This window comes from Anthonomus grandis, chromosome 9 (genome assembly GCF_022605725.1).
Source record: "Anthonomus grandis grandis chromosome 9, icAntGran1.3, whole genome shotgun sequence".
NCBI lineage: Eukaryota > Metazoa > Arthropoda > Insecta > Coleoptera > Curculionidae > Anthonomus > Anthonomus grandis.
Window position 1 is genome coordinate 22,279,416 of NC_065554.1, and position 24,300 is coordinate 22,303,715.

The window sequence follows — 24,300 nt, forward strand, 5'->3', positions numbered from 1 at the left end:
ACTCCTAAACATAGCAATTTAAAATTCGACGGATTTTGATATTGTTGCGATATCAAAAACGTGGTTGAATAATTTTTCTTCTCGGAACTATGCAGAGATGAGAGAGAAGAGAGATGGTGGTGTTGTTTTGGCCGTAAAGCAAACATTATCAATAAATTTAAAGCAGAATCTCAAAATATTACATATCTTGTCGAGATAAGTGGATTATAATTGATTTTCGAGTTCTCTATCTTGTTTATCATTTTACTATATACATTCTCTGATTCAACTCTCAGGTAAATGAAAGTATTTTTAAATATTTATCTACGTTATATATCCCTGAGTATATATCGCATTAAGTTAATTTTTCTTGTAGACTAAATCAGTTTATTCACTTGTTGGAACTTTTTGATAGATAGCAATTAATTGATTCAGAAAAAAACAATTAAATTTAGATCTTATCATTTCATTTGACTTTAGGCTCTGAACAGTAGGAGGTTGCTCTAATTCTCTAGTTGATAATTAAGCAGCTCATCCTCCTTTACTCATATAATGCCATGTTTATTAAGTTAATAGCAATTTTTATAATTTTGAGAGGTCTGACCTTAGAATTGTTTTGAGTGATTTTAGTGCGACTAAAGATGGTAGTAAGGCCCTGGAGCTCTTTTAACAGAAAATTTATTCCTGTCTTGTCTGAAAAAACAAAGACGTAAAACATAGTGTGTGGAAAAAATTAAAGCAAATTAATTACCTTTAGGTTTTAGTTATTTAACTTATGTAGTGTTATTTTTTTTGTGTCACTCAAAGAATGCATTTTTTTCCATAAAGTGTTGTAAATAAAATAAATAAACAATACTAATGTCAAAACCTCCTTACTTACAAAAATTATATAAATAATAAATTATTTAAAAAATTAAAGAATACTCGTAAATATCTGGTTTGCCTGATTTAAATGAATTAATAAGCGAAATTTACTTTATAAAATAAATTGCAAAATGTGCGAAAAACATTTCTCAGTAAGCCAGTCACAAAATGTAAAATTATCGACGATTTTAACCTGGCTGTCGGTCAAAAATCCCTTAAAAGTGATTACAGATCGAGCCCCGATAAGCCAAGAGCTTTTGGCAGGCCCAACCCTTATAAAAGGGATTCCGTGAAGCTTAAAACCATATGTTTCAGCTTTTAAAGTCCTCATTAACTTGTCAGATTTGGCCTGCTGCTTTTCTAAAGGCTTTGCTTTCGGGGGTAGTTTGAAATGTAAAATACGGCAACGAATTGAGGATTTTCTTCCTTTTTTTGACTTTTAAACGAGAACCTCGATAGATTTTTATCAAGAAAAAGCTTGTTGATTTAAGCAATATTTTACGAAAAACGTTTACTAATTTTTTTTATTTATTTATTGCAGAACGATACAATGCGAATAGTGTGGGCTTTCCACAAAGACGAGCCGGCAGGTGGCGCGGTTGGCCCGAAGTCTTTGCCACGTCACGAGTTGGCAAACAGAGGTGCGCAATCGCTCTTTTTGGTGCAACGCGCAGATCAAGATGCGCCCAGTCCCGAAGAGCCGGTGCATGTGTGGGAAATGAGGAATCCCGCTGTTGAGCCGCCCAGTATCCCTGGGGATACCCTGGTTTGGTGTCGAGTGTTTAAGATTCCATCTATCATTAATAAGAAGCATCATTTGATAAGGGTAAGTTGATTAATTTTTTTAGGGGTGGAGTTTGGAAGGGCACAAGAGAGTTGAAAAGACTGAAATTTCTTGTTATTAAATTTTATATCGAGCATCAAAGTAAAAAGGTGGATAGTCGTATCCCTTTAAGTTATGCCTAATTTCGGCAGTAGATGATGTCAAGTTTGCTAAAAATAATTTTTAAAAATCACGTTTATCAATCTTATCAATTGGACTCAGGCGGTTTCCCCTTACCTTCAATCATTCTCGTCAAATTTAAATGGAAGGCGTGCCTTTTCGACACAAAAAAAATCATAATTTTTCTCTTCTTCGCTTTCTTCTCGCATATAAATATCTCAACCTTTTCGAGAAAACGTCGCGTATTCAGATACGTTTTTTTTTGCTCTCCCCTGTTGTCAATCTTGGCACGGGAACGCATACGTAGCGGGACGAAAAATCAATTTGCAAAATCATTTTGCGAATTTAAATGACAAAGAAACGTGAAATTACATGAATTTTGATTTCCGAGGGTGAGAGCGAGCCTACGGGGTGAAGTTTTCGAAATAACGAAGCGGCTCTCATATCTCCATGCCGGTGTATTTGCATAATTGGTCCAGGCCGAAAACAAAATATACAAAAACTGATGAACATAAAAATAATTTAATGTGTATCATCATCATCATCATCATTGTTGCGGTCGCTCTTCAGAACAGGGCTCGTTTTTGTGGTAACGGAATTGGCCTTCTCTTGTTTTAATTTGGATAAACATTGCACGAGCTTTTTTGCCGCTCGGGACTAAATTAAAACGCTTAATTGATTTTGTGTATTGTGCGTAACGGGCATCATTCGAGCGTATTCGTGTTAAAAAATAATATATAAAACATCTGCAACGAGCAACTTTTGAACAAGTTAAAACGTCAGAATCGTCATGAAACTTTCAAGTTCTGCCGGAAGGACGCTTTTTTCAATTTAAAGTTTTGACGTTCGACTTCTGGCAAAAGATAAGTTCTTAAGTTTTAACTTTGATAAATGGGTTTTGAAAAAGCGTTAAAGGAAGAAATTTATAAGAGGAGGGCCAATAAAAACGATATTTGATGTCTACCATTATATTTTATTAAAAAAACTTAAATTATTTAATATTTGGCTAGGTACCTTTGTAGTAAAAGTAATGTACCGAATAAGTTGTATATAAAACAACTGTATAGACGAGATTTTGCATCTTATAATTAATTAATTTTCTCAAAAAGCCAATGTTTTTTTTTTTAAGTTTTTGGTAGTTTTAAAAAGATCAAACAACATTTAAGATATAAATCATTTTGTAAAAATTCAAATTTTAAATACAGAAATAATTATAATAACAAGGATCGTCTCCATTTAAGTTATGCATTAATATAAAAAATTCGTGATTTGTTCCAAAAGTAAATAGCTTGTGAGATACTAAGCTTAAAATACTCAATAGTAGTTGAATAAGTATTTTTCTTCTAATGTCTAGAAAAAAATTAAATTACCTTTATAACCAGAAAAAAGTTTTACTTACGTGCATAGATGGAGGATTTCTGAAACTAAATGAATAATATTTACAGATTAGCAGTAAGAGTTTAATGGCGATACTATGAGAGATTTAGACAAGACTTAAAGAAGATTGAAAGTGAAATATCTAAGTTTCTATGTAAATTACTTGTTTAACCTCAGAAATAGATTAAAATGGTCTTGATCCTCTCAAAAAACAAATACTGGAAGTCGGAGCAGAATTATACTTTTTTATATTAACTTTAACTATGTGGACAATGAAATTTCTAGTTTTATATAAGTTTCCTCAAGAAGAAATCTTTGGGATACTAGCGATATCCCAAGTATATGTTATGAGTTACATATTTCTTGAGAGGTAATAAAAAAAACTAATTAAAAGAAAAATAATCCCAAGAATAAAAAAATGTCACAGGATATGTCCTCGACTTAATTTAACCGATTTTTTAGAACTTAGGATGCTTGAGATCTCAATGGTCACTTTTAAATTTGGTAACAAACCTTCAACAAATTCTTGACTACAGTTTTCTTATAAGCAACTATAGACCAGACCACAGACCTGTATATGGATAAAATTAAATTTAGCTTTAAACAGATTAAACTATATTTAAGATACAATTCAAAATTTGAAGACAAAGATTATTTTGATTATGAAAATGTATAACAAAATTGGATAGGATAAAAATTTTAAAAATTTTTTTAATACAAATACCTTGAGATGCTTGGAGGAGCAAATGTGCATAATAAGTTGCAAATAGTCGGAATTTTTAATTTTTTTAAAAATATTTATCAAATTAAGTTTTCTCAATAGTCCATTATTCTTTTGCAGTTTTTGATTCAACCTTCAAGAGCTATAATTTCAAATAAGCTTGTAAAAAAGTCAAATTTAATAACAGAAATAATTTTCACAAATTCAGAATCGTATCCACTAAATGCATAACTTAAGCATTTATATAAAAAATTCATGATTTTTTCCAAAAGTGAATAGTTTAGGCAGTCCAAATTGTTGTCTTTTTTTGCTCTTTGGGTAGGAATTTGAATTATTGAGAAATGCCTTAAACGACAATAATGTTAAAAATATTTGAATAAATAGTCAATAATAGTGGCTTCGTTATTGGATTTTTTCTGATTAACTTTTGTAAATAAATTAAATGATCTTGAAGTAACTTTTTTGACTTATTTGAAACGATTTAAAATTTAGGATACAGCGTTTAGCAGTAGGAGTTTTATGGTGACATTGCACGAGATTTAGACTTAGAAGGTCAAGAATGAAATCTTTTAAGATCTTTATTAATTACTTGCTAAGTATTTAGTGCGAAAATCTTCCAGGAACCGATCAAAATGTTGTTTATTTTCTCGAAATAAAAATACTTTTTAATTATATCTAAGATCCCCTAAACAATTTTTTTGCGATATTAGAGCTAACGCGATTACGAATATGTTAGGGATTCCAAGTTTGGTGAGAAATAAGAAAAATAGATGTTGGGTGCTGAATGACGAAATGTCGTAACATCAATTAGATCATGTAAAGCTTATATAGCTATTTATTTATATTAATTTTCAGTTTAGGGTATCTGAGATCCTCCCCATGGTGACTTTCGAATTTAAAATACCTTAAAAAAAAAGTTTTCTCATAATTTGCTCTTCTTTAAGGACTATCCTGAATATAGATAATTATTAAACTTACGCCTATGAAGTTCAACCATAATCAAGATACAAATGAAAGCTTAAGAAATTAAATTTGAAATACGCAGATTATTCCAATAAAAAGGCTCGTGGTCACTTTAATTAGAAAAATGCATAACTAAACTGGTTACGATTAAAATTTTAATAAATTTACTCAAAGGCGAATATTTTGACAAAGTAGTTGATATATTGATGATATGTTGATACCATGATAATTTTGACGTTCTGAAAAATTTATATACGGATCTTAATTTCTTAAAAAAGATTTCTCTAATTACTTAGAAGTATTTTGAGACTGAAAGATTTAGAATCCATAGCATCGTAATTTGGGATTATAGGATAAACAGTAGAAGCGCCATGATTACTTTAAAAGTCAAAAAAAAACAACCCTAATTATTTAATAAAAGTAAGTCATTTAAGGTCATAGGAGTAGTAGTATAAGTTCGATGGTGCCTGATATCCAACTTTAAAAAATTAATATTAGGCTCTCAGAAACAGATCAAAACCAATTAATTTTTCTCAAAATATTTTGTTAGTAAAAATAATAAAGATTAAAAAAATATATATAATGGCTATTTAATCTAAAATCGTTCTCGTAAATCCCGAAAAGGTCAAGTAAGTTAAATAAGTGTCACCAAAGAAGCAATTACCAATTAAGATAATTTAAATTGATACTGCGAAACGCAGAAATTAATGGCAATTTACCAAGCAACGAGAGTCATCGACTCCGATAAACAATTGCACAAAGCACAATATTAACATACGCTGTGATGCAAATGATAAATAATTATAGTAATTCGAAATGCGTTTTTTATAACATACACAAAGGTTTGTTGCATTGTATGGTTCATTAAAAGAAACCCAAATAAAACTTTACAATAGAACGAAAACAAATAACGGTAAAGGAAAATTGGTAGCCCGTATGTTATGCATTTCAAATCGACTTTCAAAACTTGTTTACACCCGCCATTCTTCTCGCCTAACCAATTTAAAGTTTCAAGTTGCGACAAGTTCAATTTTTCACCTTCTACTACGATCGCCTCGTTAAATTTTACTTTTTGCATGCTTCCCACCGGCAAACCGTCATATTTCGACAAAACAGCAGCTTGAAACTCTTTGAGATACATCGTTCATTCGACATACGAGCCTTATAAATTTTTAGTATCAAAGTCACTCTAAAAGCGAGAGAAAAAAAAATGAAAATTCAACGAGCTCCCGATAAAAATATAAGTAGAAAAGAGTCGTGTCGGAGTGGCGAGCCATACAAACAGCGAGCACAACACAATTTCGCAGCGAATTCAATCAATGCATTGTCCTCTCGAAAAGTCTAAAAGGGTCGTCACACACATTCGAGGTGCAGAAAGAGTCGTTCGAACGATCGAAATCTCCCTCGAGGGCCCTATGTACGACGGAGGTAAAAGACATAAAACTTTTCTCTGGAATGAAAAAGAATAAGATCGATCCGTGAACGTTTTATTGTGTTATTGTTAATAATTTATGGTATCTTAATAGTGATATAATGAATAAACGAGCCATAGAAAGTCATATAAACAGTTAATAAAATATTAGGACAATTGAATTGTCTCCATTTAAGTTATGCATAATTAAACTATAATTCAGGTTTTAATAAAGCATACATTTTCTAATATGCCAGACCTCAAATTTATTACAACTATTATGATAATAACAACTAATATCCAGTTTTTTGTTTGCAGTACGAACCTCTTCAAAGCGTCTCAGGAACAAACGGGCTTCAACACGTAGTCCTCTACGAATGCCAAGACAATCCCACAATAAAGGAGATGGCCGACACTCCAGGCAAACAATGCCACGATGGACACACCCAACCTTTCATGTGCAATACAGTCGTGGCTAGTTGGGCTAAAGGCTCTGAAGGTTTCAGCTTCCCTCCTGAAGCCGGATACCCTCTGGAAGCGACCAACAAGTACTATCTCATGGCCACACACTATACTGTTCCTATGGATAGTAACGTGGGCTCCATAGATGGCTCTGGACTAAGACTCTTCTACACACCACAATTACGTAGACATGACGCAGGAGTGATTTCTATCGGGATGGACCCCAACTGGCGCCACATAATCCCCCCGGGACAAAACCGCGTGATTTCTTCGGGACATTGCGTGGCCGAGTGTACTCGCCAAGCGTTCTCGCATTCCGGTATTAACATGTTCGCGGTGGTGATGAAAACTCATAAAATCGGCAAACAGGTGTCTCTTAAGCATATTAGGGGTAACGCCGAGCTCCCTCCGATCGCGAGTGACGATAACGTCGATTCGGATTATCAGGAGTACAGGAAACTCGGGGTGCCAGTGAAAATTTTACCTGGAGATCATTTAATTACCGAGTGCACCTATAACAGTTCCGGTAGGAGTGCTATTACGCTAGGAGGGTTGACTAGTCGGGAGGAGACGTGCTTGGTTATGGGCCTGTACTATCCGAAGCAAACCAAGTTGGCCTCATGTCACAGCTTACCGAGTTTACCCACTGTGTTGCACTCGTTAGGAATCCAAGAACTTAGTCCGTAAGTAGCTTTTTAGGTGTTTTGGCGCCCAACCTAATATATAAAATTAATTATTAGAATTTATTATTTTTCAAACTCGAATAGTTTAAGTAGAAAAAGTGAGTAAGTGTTCAAAGTCCTATGGTTGGGACCTTTGGTATGACCCTCAAATTACAAGACAGTTTTACCACTAACCAAAACTCTTTATTTTACTCTCTGCACGTGTTTCGCTAACATCTTCGAGAGAATATTAGGTCTGATTTTGCAGTTTTTATTCTTTACTCTCTGATTCTAGAACACACGTTAAAGGATCTGCTTCTTACGTTAAACTGCACGCCTTGATAACAGTCTCTACACGAATAGGAATTTAAGCATTCTGTAACTGAACTCGGCTGCTTTATTATAGACTAAGTATATGTTCTAAAAACATAAGTGTAAACTTGCCCTGTTAAAAAACACAAGTGCTAAGCTCGTTCAGTTAAAGTAGAGTGAACTTAAAACTGTTTCTTAACTTCCGATGAAAACAACGAAGAAACTACGTCTACTACTTCCTTATTTTTAGATATATCAGATGCTTGAGCCAAAGTATGGGTTACCTCATTAGCAGCTTTGTTAAATACTTAAAAGGATAATGTAGTAAAAGTGGACTTAAGACCATGTAGTATTAAACTATTTAAAAGTGTTGGGCAACGGGCTCGGTTTCTGTCACCCTTATTATTATTGGTTGTTAATAATCATGATAAGACTCTTTTTTGTCAAAATAGTTTCTTTGCATTATTGCATTAATATACATTTTCTTTCGCAAAATCAATGCTTTCTCTAGTTAATATTGATTTATTTAGAGTCCTGAGGAATACAAAAGGTACCCTTAAAAATTGCTAACTCGTCTGAAATAAAATTGAATGAAATTTTGGGAACAAAATTGTGAAATATCTACTTTTAATAGATAATAGAAAACTCGAAATAATACAATATCTTACCTCGTCAAAAATCTTCTTTATACCGGTATAAATCATATGACCTGAGATGACTTATTCTTATATTTTCTTTCTGGTATACTTTGAATGGTGTATTTAAAACAATTAATATGAGTATCTTTATTATTTGAGTGAAATTAGCATGAGCTACATTAATATAGTTAATATTATAATATATAATGAATTATCACTATTTAATTACCTAAATACTTTAACGCAATAAATTTATGTAGTAAGGAGGAAAATAAACTCAAATTTAAGGTCTCACAACAGTAGCGCATCAGACCTAAAATTAGGATTAAAACGTGCAGCTATGGTTAGACAATAATACGCAAAAAAATACACACCTGTTTTTGAGTACAGTATCAGAATATAGTGTATCGTTAATAACTAAAATATAAATCTCTAAACACCAAATATTATTACAATCCAGTACATGACTTACATATGTCTTTATAAAAATAAAAACAAATACAAACATGAAAAACAAAAAAGTAAAAAAGTTTCTAAAATTGAACGGGGATCGAACCCAGGATTTTTTGGATTTGTACCTCACTAACCTTATTGCTAAATTGATCTGTAAGACAACATTCGGTTGTTATATATTTTATGGGAAGTGGTATAAATGAAATATGAACTTTAGAAAAAAAAGTCAATTTTTTTGAAAATGAGATTAGATTTAAAAATGAAGACGTCATTGACATTATTTAAGATTCGACTTCTCTTAGCCTTTGTTCTCTCTAGCTTTTCTACAAGATTCAGTTAGATACACAATGTAGTCATCATCTCACGTTTATCTGTAGTATGTTATCATAAGTGCTCTTTAATGTATATTATTGTACTTAAAAAAAGCTATTTTTTTGTGAATTAGTGTCTAACCATAGCTGCGTCTTAATCTTTGTTTTACGTCTTATGGTCCAGTAAGCCAAAACGTAAGCCAACTTAACTAATAGACGCTACATTTGTAAGAGTTTGATTTTGATTTTATTTTTCTCCTTGCCTACATATTATTAAAGTCTCCTTGAAAATAATGGATGAATTTTTTCAATAAATTTAAACTAAATAATAAATAAAATAGTAAATAAAATACAAAATAAGTGAAACATAAACGTAAGGAAATATTGAAAATTCTCGTACTTAATCTGAGGTTGCGTGCTTAAATATGGGATTGTCTGGTACCTAGTTATTATAAATCAAAACTTTCAAATCTGAATTAGAGGAATTTATATGACACTAATTAACAAAGCTTTACACGATATAGCCTGACATACGCCCTATTGAAATTTTTGGCAGTAGCTTACTCCAATCAAACCCTTCGAGCATTAAACTGTAAAATGTAATCTGGGCAAAGCCAAACAACAACGCACGTAGCGCTCCGATATTGAAATTCGCCGGAAGGCGTGTATTTAATACGTCGCCGTTCGAAAAGGAAGTGACTTCACATTAATGAGGGTCAAAATAACGGGACTTAGCGTACTAACAGGGCTAAGACCCTTTGGAAATTTCCTCGAAAATAGAGTCGAGCCGATAAGCCTCGAAGCCTTCCTTCTGCTGTCACGGCAGCAGTCGAGGTAACGACTATACGATATTAAACTATCCAAAGGGCACGTTTCTAGGTCCTCTCCCTGCTGTTGCTACTCGCGGATAATTCAACTCTTTGACGTTCTGTGGCCTAAATGGTATTTTAAGGGACGAAAGTTGAGGATTTTGTTGAGTAAATTATTATAAATATAAATCATGGAAATTACGGTCGTTTTTGGTGACAGTATTGTGGTTACCGTAGGACAGTATAAAGGAGATACGGCGGCTAAAGGATAATAAAGTTAATATATGAACCTTTCCTTAGGCTAGAGGCTTAAAGATTAAATCCATATTTCTCATTTTATGATTTTGTTTTTAGTACTTCCTTCTATATTTTTCTTAAATAAAAAGTAGTTTTAATAGCAATGCCTGATTTTCAAACTAACCGCTTCCTTCAAAGTCCAGATTCAAAAAAATCAGAAGAAACGAGTTTATAAAGGAAATAGCGTTGTATCTAAAAAAAATCTTTCTACAAAAACAATTTCAGGAAAAAAATTCCAAATAATCTGTTTTTAAAACTATTGAAGTCTGATCTTCAAAGTGACCACTCCGTTCAATTTTCAAAATGTAAGAAACTGAAAGCAGCAGTCCCATTAACTAAAAAGAAAGATATTCAAAAGATCATTCTCTAAATTTAACTCTTATAATAATAATCTTCTTTTATTCCAGGGGTTCCAATCCAGTTCGGATAGCATCACCACCAGAACTAGCAGGAATGAGCCTCGAATCCAGATTGGTCTCCTACGACTGGGATAATCAATTCGAAAGTTTCCAAGAAGCCACCATGATGGGCTCCTTTAAACCGATCTGTTGGACGTCGCAGCTGACTTTACTACCGGTAATTTGCCACCCTCCCTAATAAATTCCGATTACTTTAAATTTAATCGAACCGAGCGGAAATTTCGCCCGAACTTTTTTTCAAATTAAGGGCGACTTAAGGTATAATTTTAACTTTCGATGGAGGACGGCCCCACGGTTTTAAAAAGTCACAAAAACGGGGCTGGAGGACGCTTATTGACGTAAACTCGCCAACTTTACTTCGCGGAAACTTTTTGGCCGGCGTCGACTTGTAAACTTTAAAATAACTTTGGGAATTTGTTTGAACTTTGCAGCTTAATGAGAGGCCCATTATTAATGTATAGCTGCTGGTAATTCGTTTGTTTTATTTTTTGATGATTTCGGTTTTAACATTTAACCTGTCTGTGTAACAAAATGATTTTAAAGTAGCTTTAATTAACAAACACGTACAAGACGTGTCAATGTCCTCACCGAGACTACCCTCTTCAGACAGCTATTCATACGCATCTTCATTGTTCGGGGAGTCTGTAGCAATTCGCCAGTTTAGTCGAGCGCATTTTGTGGTTTAATTTATATATTTTTTATTTGCAGTTTTCAGAATTTCTTAGTTTCTTAACTTCAGCGAACCGGAAAAAGCAAATATTTTTTTTTTATAAATTGGTATACCTTGGCGCCCAACAGTGTGGGGTTGAATGATTTTGTTTTCAGTTTATTATGAACGGGTGAATGTAAAAAAATTTTTGATGTTGTGCTAAAGCATCGAAAAATAGCGTACATACAAGCTTAGCGATGAGATCGGTTTAAAATGAAATAAAAAGAGATATTTTACATTTTTATGGAGCACTAAATAAAACAAAGATCAATTACTTCTCACTCGAATCAAAGAGCTTATCGGCTGAGTAGAGAAAATTCGATAAGAGCTGACCGAAGGCGGTCCCAAAGATTATCACTTCCATATATTGGGATGCTTATAGTGTAATATTCGTTGATTATCATAAAATGGGAAAAAGCATAGATACCGACTATTATATAGCTTAGCTTATTATAAGCCGATATTATATTAATGAAATTATAACCAAATGGCCACACATAAAAAATAGAAAGAATAGTGCTGGTTCGCTGAAAGAATATACTGGGTTGCAGGAGAACGATGATAAAATTAATCTAATTGGACTTCGAATAACACTGTATTCTCCTAGTAACCACTATGATTATATAGATCTTTAGACACGGTCCGATAAAGATGCGATTATCGATATTAAAGCATATTTTCAGAAAAGATAAATCGTTGTACAAAAAAAAACATTTGAAAGTAAAGGGAGCGGTAGAATAAATGTATGATTAATTTATTTTAAAACATGAAGCAAGAAAGTTTAAGTTAGTTAACAAGGAAGATTTTAGGTTATGGAGTTTTTTTATCCAAAACTTTAGATTCAAGAATTATTTTTTTTACGTACAAATAGGTATTTTTGGACTTTATACTTCTAATAATAGTAAGTACCTCTAATAACTTTATATCTCTAATAATAGCGGTAAAAGTTAGGAGGCAGGATAATGATATTATTTAGGTATTGCTGGTATTATTAAATTTATGTATTTAAAAAAAAAAGCAACAAAATGTCAAACTTATTCCTTATACATCAATTTTTTAAATATACTGGTATTTTTTCCAATTATTAGTTAATTGTGAGTTAAATGGGCCCGAATTAAACATTTTCTGAATTATTATTTGGTTTTAGAAGCAAAAATTAAAAAAAAACATAAATTTAAAAAAAATAGTAAATTTCATTGTGTTTTTTTTTTTAACAAAAAAGGAAAATATCCAATAAGCAATATATCATTTTCTTAAAATAGAAACCAATTAACTACAGAGATGTCCAGGTTAAAGTAGTTATAAGCAATTAAAAAATTAAGTTTTAACTAGTTTTTCTAGTATTATTCTTTTTTTTAAGAAGTTCACTATAGAAAAAAACCTTTCATAATTTATCTTTATTTATTTATTTATTAATCTTTATCCCCTAATTATCGCTTTATTTAATATCCGTCTTTATATATTTTTCTATTCTGGCCCATTTAATTCAAAAGTAATAAATAATTAAAAAGTTACATGTATTTATATGAGATTGCTGCAAGAGCATAAACTCTTTTATTATATAAATATTTAATAATATAAACTCTTATATAAAATTTTGAATATTACTACATAATAAACTTCAATTTTTTAATAAAAAAATGTTAAATTGTAATAATAATGAACCTGTTGTTTAACCTTTAAACTGAGTAGATAAAAGATAATCAAGTTGATAAAATATCTTCGAGACTTATATTTTATAGTAAATTACCTTACTATGCACTTTAGTCCTTTCACTCCATTTTCTTACAATTTAAAGTACTTTGTCCCGTTTGGAGCTATTGATTTTATTGCGTTCTTTATTATCATTTATTCCAACTATATGGAAAAAATAGAAAGAAAACCTCAACTAACTTAATTTATTGTTTAATTTCTTACAGGCAGTTGACATTCTATTTGAGTCCATATATTCGGAATTCCTTCCTATGCACCCTTTGTCCTTTCAGTCCATTTTTCTTACAAATTTCCTAATTTTTCTTGGATTTTCTTTCTTCTGTTTTTAATTTCTCTCGGGAATTTCTAAGCTTCTCGCGAGTTTTCTTTTTCAGATTTTTTTTGAATTTCCTCGAGTTTTCTCACTAAGAAAATTGAACTATGTCGAGTCATAAATTCCTTAAAACAGTTGAGGTCATGTCTCTTTAGTTTCCAACTACTTTGAAGAAATAGAGAAAAATATTTAGGATAATTAATTTTCTGGAATTATTTTCCATTTTTTGCTGGATTTTTAGGTATACTTTTGTTTCCTCCACTTAATTTTATAAGGGGATGAAGTACAAGAATATTTAAAAAAAAGAATAATAATTTATATTATATTATGAGTTTCAGAAAAATTGTTAAAAATACAAATTTAATTAAAGAAACTAAACAAAATAAATTAATTTCTAATTCTGATGTAATTTTTTACAATTTATTGCTTGTAATAACTACATGATTTAAACCGTTAAAGTAACCTGGAAAAATATAACTAATTTTAACGAATATAATGTTTCAAAAAAAAAAAACGAATACTGCGTTAACTGACGCAAAAGTGAATTTATTACTAAAAATTATGAAACATAAATACTAATTAGAATATCATATAAATAAAATTATAAAAAAAAATTATATGCAGGGAAAAAAGACAGCTTAAAGTCTCTAAAAAGAAAAAAAATATTATAGATACAATATCTTATAATATCTAAAAATAGAGCTATTTTAAAAGCTTAGTGAAAAAATTTGGTGTCTTTAAAGGCATTTTACCTATGAGTATTAACTATATGAGTAATATACGTTTAAAACAGCATTTTATTAAAATAATTTTAATTAAATAAAAATATACTTTAATTTAAAAAGAATTTTTCAGACATAATTAAAACACCATAAATATGAAAGAAAATATTTGTTCACAAATTATTGGTTTGCAAATGACTTCTTAATTCCTCAAAGGTTTTTCAAATATGTATTTTTTTATTAAAAATTAAAAAATTAGGAATAATTCTTGTAATCATTATATTTTAAAAGTTAAAAATTGCCTTAATTAACTGAAAAAATTATTTTTAACGAAATTAATAATGATAATATTTTTTTTTATTTTAAAAAAGTTAATAATAAATTACTGAGCATAAAAAAACCGTTTTAATTATTAAGGGTTCCATTGATATGGAAAAATGCTTTAATATATGCTGGATACTAAATTTTACTAATAAAGACGTCATTTCAGGTCACAGCTTAAGCATATATATTTCTCAAACTCCTACTTTGAACCCTTGCTGATGAACATCTTTACGTTTGCAACATGTTGGATGCTTCTCACCGTGTGAATTTAATTCCAGTATTATTAAAGGGAGATTTAAAGTATTTTAATCTTTTATATCTTAAAGAGCTTCCTCATTTGGCTCTTGTCATGTTTCCACATTAACTTCTAGCACATATTGAAAATTTAATGGCTCAGGAAATGTATTACTGTAATCCAAGTGAGGAGTTTGTGGTTCAAAACCCGATATATCCAGTTTTGACCGAAAATCCTTTTTTGACGGTTTTTGGTTTTTTGTTATCATTTCTATAGATTCATATATTTGTTTGAAAGTAAAACTGAATAAATCCCATTTAAAACGTTTAAGTAAACTTCGACATTCGGAGCAAAACCGGATATATCCAAATTTTGATAACAACATCGAATATTTTATTATTTTATTATCTATTCTAGTAGTTGGTGTTTGGACGTTGAGTTGTAATTCCACGCGCTTTTAACTCCTGTAAGACCAGTCAAATAAAAGTGTTCTTTTAGTGTTTGAACTTAAATTCTGTGTACCATGAATGAGAAAATAAGTGTAAAGGAAGAAATTGATGGAAGTAGAAAAAGAAAATGTCGAAAGCAAAAGAGAAGTGAGTAAAAAGCAGAAGTAAGGTTAGATGCTTCTTCAAAGCATACGAATTGACTATATTTTTCATGTAATTTGGCGGGGAGAGGGGCTATTTAAACTAACTCTGCTTGGTTCAATCATCTTCAAAACTGAAGGAATACACCTTCTCAGACTATTCTGCGATAGATGTGGGGGGCAGAATAAGAATTCGCATATTATTCATATGCTAATATATTGGCTTAAAAACAAATCCCCATATAATTAAGAAGTGAATAACTTTTCAAGTCCGAGGGCATAGCTTTTGTTCCTGCGGACCGATCATTTTGTAGAGTGGAGAATATCTTAAAAAGACATCCAGTCATTAGAGAAAAATACGTTGGAATATATTCGGAAGTGGGTTTGGTAAAAACACTGAGCCTTGACTGGCAAATGTATAATGGGAAAGAACTGGAAAAGGTATATAAAAAATAAAGGGAATTTCAGAATGCAAAAGAATTCACTAACAAAAAATTGAGAATAATTATAACAAAACCACTGTTAAAATTAAGATGGCTTAATGTTATAGGCTTACATCATTAGGTAACACAGCTTGGGAATCACTTCTTAAGAAGGGAAAAATCAGAAAAAAGCATTCAGCTTAGCACGCTACCACTGGGTAATTCCATACCAAAAAAAAAGTTTGAATCATTTGATAAAGCAGCTTTTTGAAGATGATGGGCAAAACAGGGAAGATTGCTTGTGGGGTCAAAAACCTATTAGATAGTAACAATACCGGAGCCAATGTGGATACCGGCAAATTTTGAAACCCAAGAAGAAACTGAACTATGCGATTGCCTGCGCGAAGAAAATGCAATACATATTTAATTTTCCTTTTATTACTTTTGTCAAATAGTACTTGATCCAGTTTGTTTAAAGAGAAATAAATAAATAATTTTGCTTACTATATCTTATTTGTATGCAAAAACGGATATATACAAAGTTTATTTTTAATAATGACGAATTGTTAATTTTGTTTTTGTTTTTTTTATGTTAATAAATTGGTCAACCCCGCCTAATTAAAGCTATTTTCTTAAAATATTACTATTTTTAAATATAAGCACACAGGGTGTTTTTCGTGTTTCCTGAAAATTTTCTGAAAGTGGATATATCCGGTTATGGACGCGAACTCCTCAAGTATGATCGATAGAATTTGGATCACGACTTTTTGCTGATCACTTAATAACAAGGAAAGTAATATGCATAGATTCTGGATGTCATCCAACTATTTTGTCAGATAATTTACCTTAACATATACCACCGTTAATTATACAGATAGATTCAAAAATTTTGCACCACCCTTAATTTCCAAAAGTTTTTTTTCATTGGCAAAAATAGATTAGAAACTTATTAATTGATTAATTTTAATAATCTTAAAAGAACAACTAAAATCCTTATAAAACAACTTTGCGACTCTTTTTTGAATTCAACATTTCTTTTAAACTCCATATTTAAAAAAAAATTATATATGAAGTTATTTGTTTAATTGAAATTAAAATTAAAAATTTCATATTTTTTTTTAAATAAAGGTACTGGAAAAATTTTTAATTTTCTAGCGATTATGCAAGATTGAAGATGCATGAGTATACTGTCTATAAAATGGAGGTATGCTATTGAGGAATAATATGTCATTCTTTCTCAGCAGCATGAACAAACAAGCTTTTGTATAGTCCTAGGTGGGTTTCTCCGTGCTACCACTACCTTGCAAAGCATGTCTCAAGCAAGTTCTATGGGATTCATATCTGGCGATAGTGCAAGCCATTATTTTGCCCAACCCCAACTCTATTAACCATAAACCTTTGAGAGTGGCATTCTTCAAGGAAATCCTCTATTCTTGCACGACAAATCTAACTTACGACTTGCTGAGGCATGACTTTTCATGTAAAATCATAGAATGTAACTGTCTTGACCTTAATAATCAAACCAAAAAAGGAACTTGTAGAAAAAATGTGTTAACATTTTTGTCAGAAATAAAAATGCGACGAATACGAAAGTTAAACATAAGATAATTCAAAACTTTTTAATCTATGTAGTAAAGGAACCTTTAAAAGCCTGCCTTTGGTAGGGGCTGTTAGCGCACATCAAAACAACCATTATTTTAAATCATATACCGGCCAATAAAACTAACTTATTAATATATTTTTTTTTAATTTTGCAGTAAAAACAAAAATCTCCCTAAACAAATCCCAACACTAAAACCATTATAAACAACCGCTCGTCTAAAAGACAAGAGATATTCACAACGTACAACAGATAAAAGGCAGGTGTGGTGGCGATGCTGCAAAGTTTTGTGTTGAGGGTAGATGAGCGGGAGTGCAAGAGGGTTTGTCAGGGGTCGGGGGGTTATTATACAACGGTTTGAATTCGCGATGCATGGAAACAGTAATGAATATTTCGGCATACGTGCCTGGCGAGCTTTATGCTCACGCTAAATGAATGCGTATATGCATAGACAGCCGGATGAGAAATCTTTTTAAACCCTTATTTATGTACATTGTGGCTCCCATTTTGGTTGTAATTATAGTTTCCTTATCCTCAGCTCACGTTGAGGTTGTTATGAATCTTTTGTTTCTGAGGCCTAGTCTAACCATTCTTTCTCTGTTTGTTTCAGGGTACAGAACGAGACGCCCACTATCCAGAAATCACCAAACCCTACGTACGCTCAACAGCCGATCAATGCAACTATCGGAAATACAGTACAGAAGGTTGGCCGGGTGGAACCTCCATCATCGACATCGACGGGAATCATATAGAAGGTGCGACGCGCAGCAAGGTATCGCGCAGCAGCAGCAGTCCTGCGCAACACGAAGAATCGATGGGTCTGAGCAGGTACAACTCTGTGCCCACGCTCAGAATCTCGATAGTTCTGAGCATGTGGGCGGTTGTGCTGTTATTGGTTTATCGTTGAACGGATCCAGGCCGTAATAGATGTTTTTTTTGTTTTTAATTGTGATTGCATGGACTGGTTGATGTGCAACCGTTGATTATTTTTTATCGATTTTGTTGTAATGATGATTCAGTCATGTCTGTACTAGTCTTTGTCGGCCAGAATGGTGTAATATATATTCGTTTTTAGGAGCGATGGTTGTTGGTTAGGGCGTTAAAGAGCGAGGGAGTGTCTCAGGCTGGAATGGGGTTGAAAATGAGGTTTTTTTTTGGTATTGGCGTTTCGAGGCTGCAATAAGTTGATTATCTAAATATTTTAAAGCTACTCATCTAAAATTATTTTATGCCTAAAGAAAGTTATAAGATGTAAGGTTTTCTTGAAATTTATGGACTGTTCTATTCATACTTTCTAGAAAAAAAGGATGTTCCTATCAAAAAACCAAAACATGCCAATTAGTTCTTTATTTTATAAAAAAAAAGTTAGTAAATCTAGGCTTATTTGCGCTCTCATGAAACTCCCAAAACACCAAATATTATAACGCGTATTTTATTATCTTTTTACTCATCATAGGCGTGAAAATAGTCATTAAAAGTTTAAGCGAGGACAATCACATATAGGAATTTTAATAAGAAGCTAAAACAGGTTCTATGCTAAACATATAAAATGTGATAAATTTTACTCTACATAAAAAAAACGTAATAAATGAGATAAGCTAACCGCTGTTTGCAATTAATATTCCGGTAATGAGATAACATTTATGTTTATTCATGAAAGCATTATAAATAAAAAAAATTTGATTAAAAAAAAAAGAAATTAATTTGAAATTTTACAAAGAATGACTTTTAACCGTAGCAGCGACGTTCATTAAATCCAGGTACACGAAATTTAAAAAATAATTTTGAACGGCGTTATTAAAAAGCGCGGTGGCCTTAAATTTAATTTCGGCTTGTCAGAGGCATTTTTTAATGAACAAAAAAAAACCCGTTGACCGTTTTCGAAACATTTTCCTCCTTTATATCGCGAGCTAAAATTTTCATTGTGGCATTTTGATTGATTTTAAACGGTCTTTTGTCTATGTCACCGTTTCACAGTGGTCTGATATCCAACATTTGCGGACAAAACTCCTAAATTTGTAATAACCAAGTCGAAATGTACATGTACACCCAAGAACTTTGAGGCAGCTGAATTCACAAATTTGAGGTCAAAATTCGAAATGGCGCCCAAAGACCTATATAAAAAAATAGCGTTTTAAATCAGAATCAACTGTCATTTAGCTTTTTAAGGTTACTAGTAATTTCTTTAGAAGCTACTAGTTTTTTTTCAGATACCGCTAGTTTCTTCTATTATACATTTCGAATTGTGTTTAATTTATGTCCCACTAGTAATTTTTTTAGAAAGCCTTAGTTTCTTTTAGGATAAACTGCTCTTCTTTTAACTACAAAGATAACACATTTGATTTTTTTTCGGGAACCGCTAGTTTCTTTCTTCAAACAATTTGAATTATCATGTATGTATGATGACCTACTAATAATTTTTCTAGAAACCCCCAGTTTCTTTTACGATAACTTTATACATCAACTACAGAGATCAGACATCCCTCTAGTCTTATTTTTTGGCAACCGTTAATTTCTTTATACGCTATTTTTTATACGCTTTGAATTAGCTTCTATATATTATGATGACCTACTAGTACTTTTTTTAGAACCCCTAGTTTTATCTCGCAGCGTCTGAACAATATAAGTCGAAAACTTTTATGTTAATATTAAAACCACTCGATAGAACCTGTAGTGTAACATGAAAATGTTTGTTTAAATTTTCGTCGCTGCTGAGAATTTTAGCAGCAATTGTCGAGTCGAGTAGTATTTCCGTTATTGAAAATTTCGATTTGCTTTGATCGGTCAACAAGGGGCTGCAGTTGCTTGTTTTACATTTTCCTTATGAAATAACTATTATTTTGTATCAATTTTGTACCCGATATGCAGTAGGCATTTAAAGAACCTTGTTATAGCTAGGATAATTATTATCTAGCCTGAACGACTAGTTTTTGCGTTTTATTGATGTAATAGAATTCTTTTAAAGTAGACTTATATACCGAACATCGCAATGAAGAGGTAGTTTTCGTTACGGTGTTAGAAACCTTATGGTAATCATAGTAAAAGCCAACTTGTAAGAGACTAAAATTGATGGGGAATACTCATAGTAAACCAAGAAAGCTAGAAAAGGAGAATAAGGAGTTAGTTGCCTGTGGATATGACGTTTTTCGTTCATGGTTGATGCCTGGCCCTCATGTTTGAATTGTAGTCGAATTGGCGACAGGGAGAAGAGACTCCCGGTTTCTTCCACATAATAATGTCGGAGCCTAAGTTTTCTCAACATGATAAACTGTTTCTATCTTAACTACGAAAATAACCCACTAGTTTTTTTCACTAACCACTAGTTTCTTGCATTATATATTTCGAATTGCTTAATTTATGACCTACTAGTTATTTTTTTAGAAACACCTAGTTTGTTTCATGGTAAACTAGTTCTATTTTAGCTTTCAAGATAACCCCCTAGTTTTTTTTAGAAACCGCTAGTTTCTTCGTGCAGTTTATGAGCCACTAGTAATTTCTCTTAAAACCCCTAGTTTGTTTTATGATGAACTGGTTCTATGTTAGCTACGAAAATAACACACTAGTTTTTTTTCACGAACCGCTAGTTTTATCTGTTATATATTTCGAATTGGGTTTAATTTATGACCTACTAGTAATTTTTGTTTCGATTTTATCTATGAAGATAACCCACTAGTTCTTTTTTCAGGAACCACTAGTTTCTTCGTTCAGTTTATGAGCCACTAGTAATTTCTTTAAAAGCCCCTAGTTTCTTTTATGATAAACTGGTTCTATTTTAACTACGAAAATAAGCCACTTGTCTTTTTTTACGAACCGCTAGTTTTATCCATTATATATTTAGAATTGTGTTTAATTTATGACGTACTAGTCATTTTTGTTTCTATTTTAACTACGAAGATAACTCACTAGTTCTTTTTTCAGGAACCACTAGTTCCTTCGTTAAGTATATGGGCCACTAGTGATTTCCTTAGAAACCCCTAGTTGGTTTTTCTATAAACTGGTTCTATTTTAGCGATGAAAATAACCCACTAGTTTTTTTTCACGAATCGCTAGTTTTATCTATTATATATTTCGAATTGAGTTTAAGTTATGACCTACTAGTAATTTTTGTTTCGATTTTATCTATGAAGATAACCCTCTAGTTCTTTTTTCAGGAACCACTGGTTTCTTCGTGCAGTTTATGAGCCACTAGTAATTTCTCTTAAAACCCCTAGTTTGTTTTATGATGAACTAGTTCTATGTTAGCTACGAAAATAACACACTAGTTATTTTTCACGAACCGCTAGTTTTATCTATTATATATTTCGAATTGAGTTTAATTTATGACCTACTAGTAATTTTTGTTTCAATTTTATCTACGAAGATAACCCACAAGTTCTTTTTTCAGGAACCACTAGTTTCTTCGTTCAGTTTATGAGCCACTAGTGATTTCTTTAAAAACCTCTTGTTTCTTTTATGATAAACTGGTTCTATTTTAACTATGAAGATAACCCACTCATTCTTTTTTCAGGAACCACTAGTTTCTTTGTTAAGTATATGAGCCACTAGTGATTTCCTTAGAAACCCCTAGTTTGTTTTTCCATAAACTGGTTCTATTTTAGCTACGAAAATAACCCACTAGTTTTTTTTTCATGATCCGCTAATTTGTTTCATTATTTATTTCGAACTGTGTCTAATTTATAACCTACTAGTAATTTTTTTTGAATCCCCTTGTTTTTTTATGAAAATCTTTATATTTTAACTACGAAGGTAAGATAACTACCTAGTTTATTTTAGCAACTGCTAGTTTCTGCCTTCATAAGCTTTGTCAATTAGCTTCTATATGATGACCCACTAGTAACTTTTTTTATAAACCCCTAGTTTATTTTTTCATACACTTTCGCATTCAAAGCATTGTTTTATTTATTTGCATTATTTTAATTGCATTTTAATTGCATTATTATTTATATCTATTTAAAGAACCGCCAATTTGTCTCTTAATACATTTTCGTACGGTTTAGAGGTATCTTACCTCGGGTGGTAATATTTGATTTTTTTTCGGTTTTTGAGCATTTTAGACCACTGTGGTTTGACAAAAAAAAATATTAAAAATAAAAACTTTTCTGGTCTATTAATAATCCGAGCTTCATTAAACCTTTCTGCATGTTTAACAAACCGGGGAATACAGACGAAACAACAACAAAAAAAATAATAAATCAAAATTAATAATTTCGAGCCAGGGGTTATTAATGTCCAAGTAAATAAAGCTATGTCAGCGCACGCGAAAACGAGAATTACGACTGGTTCTACCCCGGAATGGGACGCTCCCCCGTTCTTTTATTTTTTTTGTTTATTAAAGCGATTTTAATATACGACGGCGATTGTCGCGATTAAAGGTCTGTGATGTTATTGTAGCTTATAGGTTATATAATTTCTTTAAATATGTATAAAAAAATAATTCCTATTAGTTTTTCGTTTTAATTATATTAAATAAAATGCAATCCTATCCCATTTTTAAGCTAAGCTATTGTTGTTAGACTGCGGCTAGTTTGTACAACAAACTATTCACCAGTAATATAGGCGTATACCAATAAAAATAAATAATATTATATCTAGTTCCTTTTGTAAGATATTATTATCCACACCCCCTTGTAAATTTTCTCTCATATTGTATATAATACTAGAGATGTACTATTATAGTGTTTTCTTACTGGTGCTAACTATAAGTTTGATTCCCTAATGTGCCTCCCCGCCCCCCCGAATCCCCTTAACCCTTTTCCTGTATAGATGTCACTGTATATTTTATTTATTATTGCTGTTGGACTGACAATTGAATGTAATATTAATTAATGTATCACCCTCTTGTTGTACAGTGTAGATATTATGTGTAAGATATTTTATAAATACATTGCAGTAACTTCTAGCAATATTAAAACATGTATTGTTTTATTTCTTCCTAGTTAATTATATTTTGGTTTACAGGTTTGTATTTGGTTGATTTATAAAGTTGACGGCAGTATAAGCCAACGACTGCAACGTGACCTTTGAAAAGTCCTTTAGTTTTTATTGTTTTACGTAATTTCTTTAAAAGCTAAAACGGATCATCTATGATTTTTTTAAATTATATTCACCTTTGGTTGGTTAATTTAATTCACCATTTGAGCGTCGTCAAGTTTATAGATTCAGCTATAAGCCATTTCCAAAGGTTTCGTCGGTATCAACTTGGATTCGTCTTTTTTTGAGATCGCTAATTAAATGTCCAAATTAATTAAAAATTTGCTGATGTTTCGACAAATATAATTGCTTCCTCAGGGAACTAAAATACACTGGGATTATAAAAGATATTAACTGCAAGGAATAATTAAAATCGGTTAAGAAACTTAAAATTTTTATTAAAGACATTTTTAAATAATTTTATAAATTGTAAAAAAATTAATAATAGTCAAAATTTGTTTAAATTTCTTGAGATATTTTGATTAATTTTTATTATTTAATCCGACAGGACGTTGGGTAAGTTACTTGCGTGCAGTCGAGATCTGTTGGGTTTAAATCAGAGCATTGATATGGTCATATGAGTGAGTGTCTCCAATTATCTTTAATAAAGTTTATTTTAACTAATGGTAAGTTTTGTGTCCAAGGAATAAAAATTAAATTTCCCATCTTTTTTTTGGAATTTAATTTTTACCTAGAGTGGATGTAAAAAAAGAATATAACTAGTATTTTCGTTCACATCGACATTTTATTTTGTATTGGCGAAAAATTTAGATTTTTTTTTAATGCCATAAACTTGAAAACAAAATACAGCAAAACTTTTTCAATAATTTTGTAACATTGCATGAAAACAACCAAATTTCGAAATAATTTCTTGAAAAAAAAATTGTATGCCACTCCCTCTTTCAAAAACAAAAATTTGTACTAAAACCCACCTTCAATTTTGAAAAAAGCAAAAAATTGCAAAGAAAACAGCCAAAACAGTGTCTTCTGCAAGGAAACTCTTTATTTTCTTCAAAGAAACGATAAGAAAAGCTCTAGAATTCCATCAATGTTCTTAAGTAAACTTCTGATTCCTCTTAGTA

The 24,300-nt window shown here is 31.4% G+C and overlaps 1 protein-coding gene across 1 annotated transcript in view; it reads left to right on the top strand.

Annotated features, from left to right (window-relative positions):
- Positions 1–23,161, top strand: part of LOC126740248 (MOXD1 homolog 2) — a 137,758-nt gene extending 114,597 nt beyond the window's left edge. Inside the window, exons 4-7 of the mRNA XM_050446186.1 lie at positions 1,385–1,669; positions 6,577–7,403; positions 10,610–10,778; positions 17,859–23,161. Coding sequence (XP_050302143.1) covers positions 1,385–1,669; positions 6,577–7,403; positions 10,610–10,778; positions 17,859–18,155 — 1,578 coding nt within the window. The 3' untranslated portion in view covers positions 18,156–23,161. The remainder of the gene's footprint in view (positions 1–1,384; positions 1,670–6,576; positions 7,404–10,609; positions 10,779–17,858) is intronic.
- Positions 23,162–24,300: the final 1,139 nt, after the last annotated feature.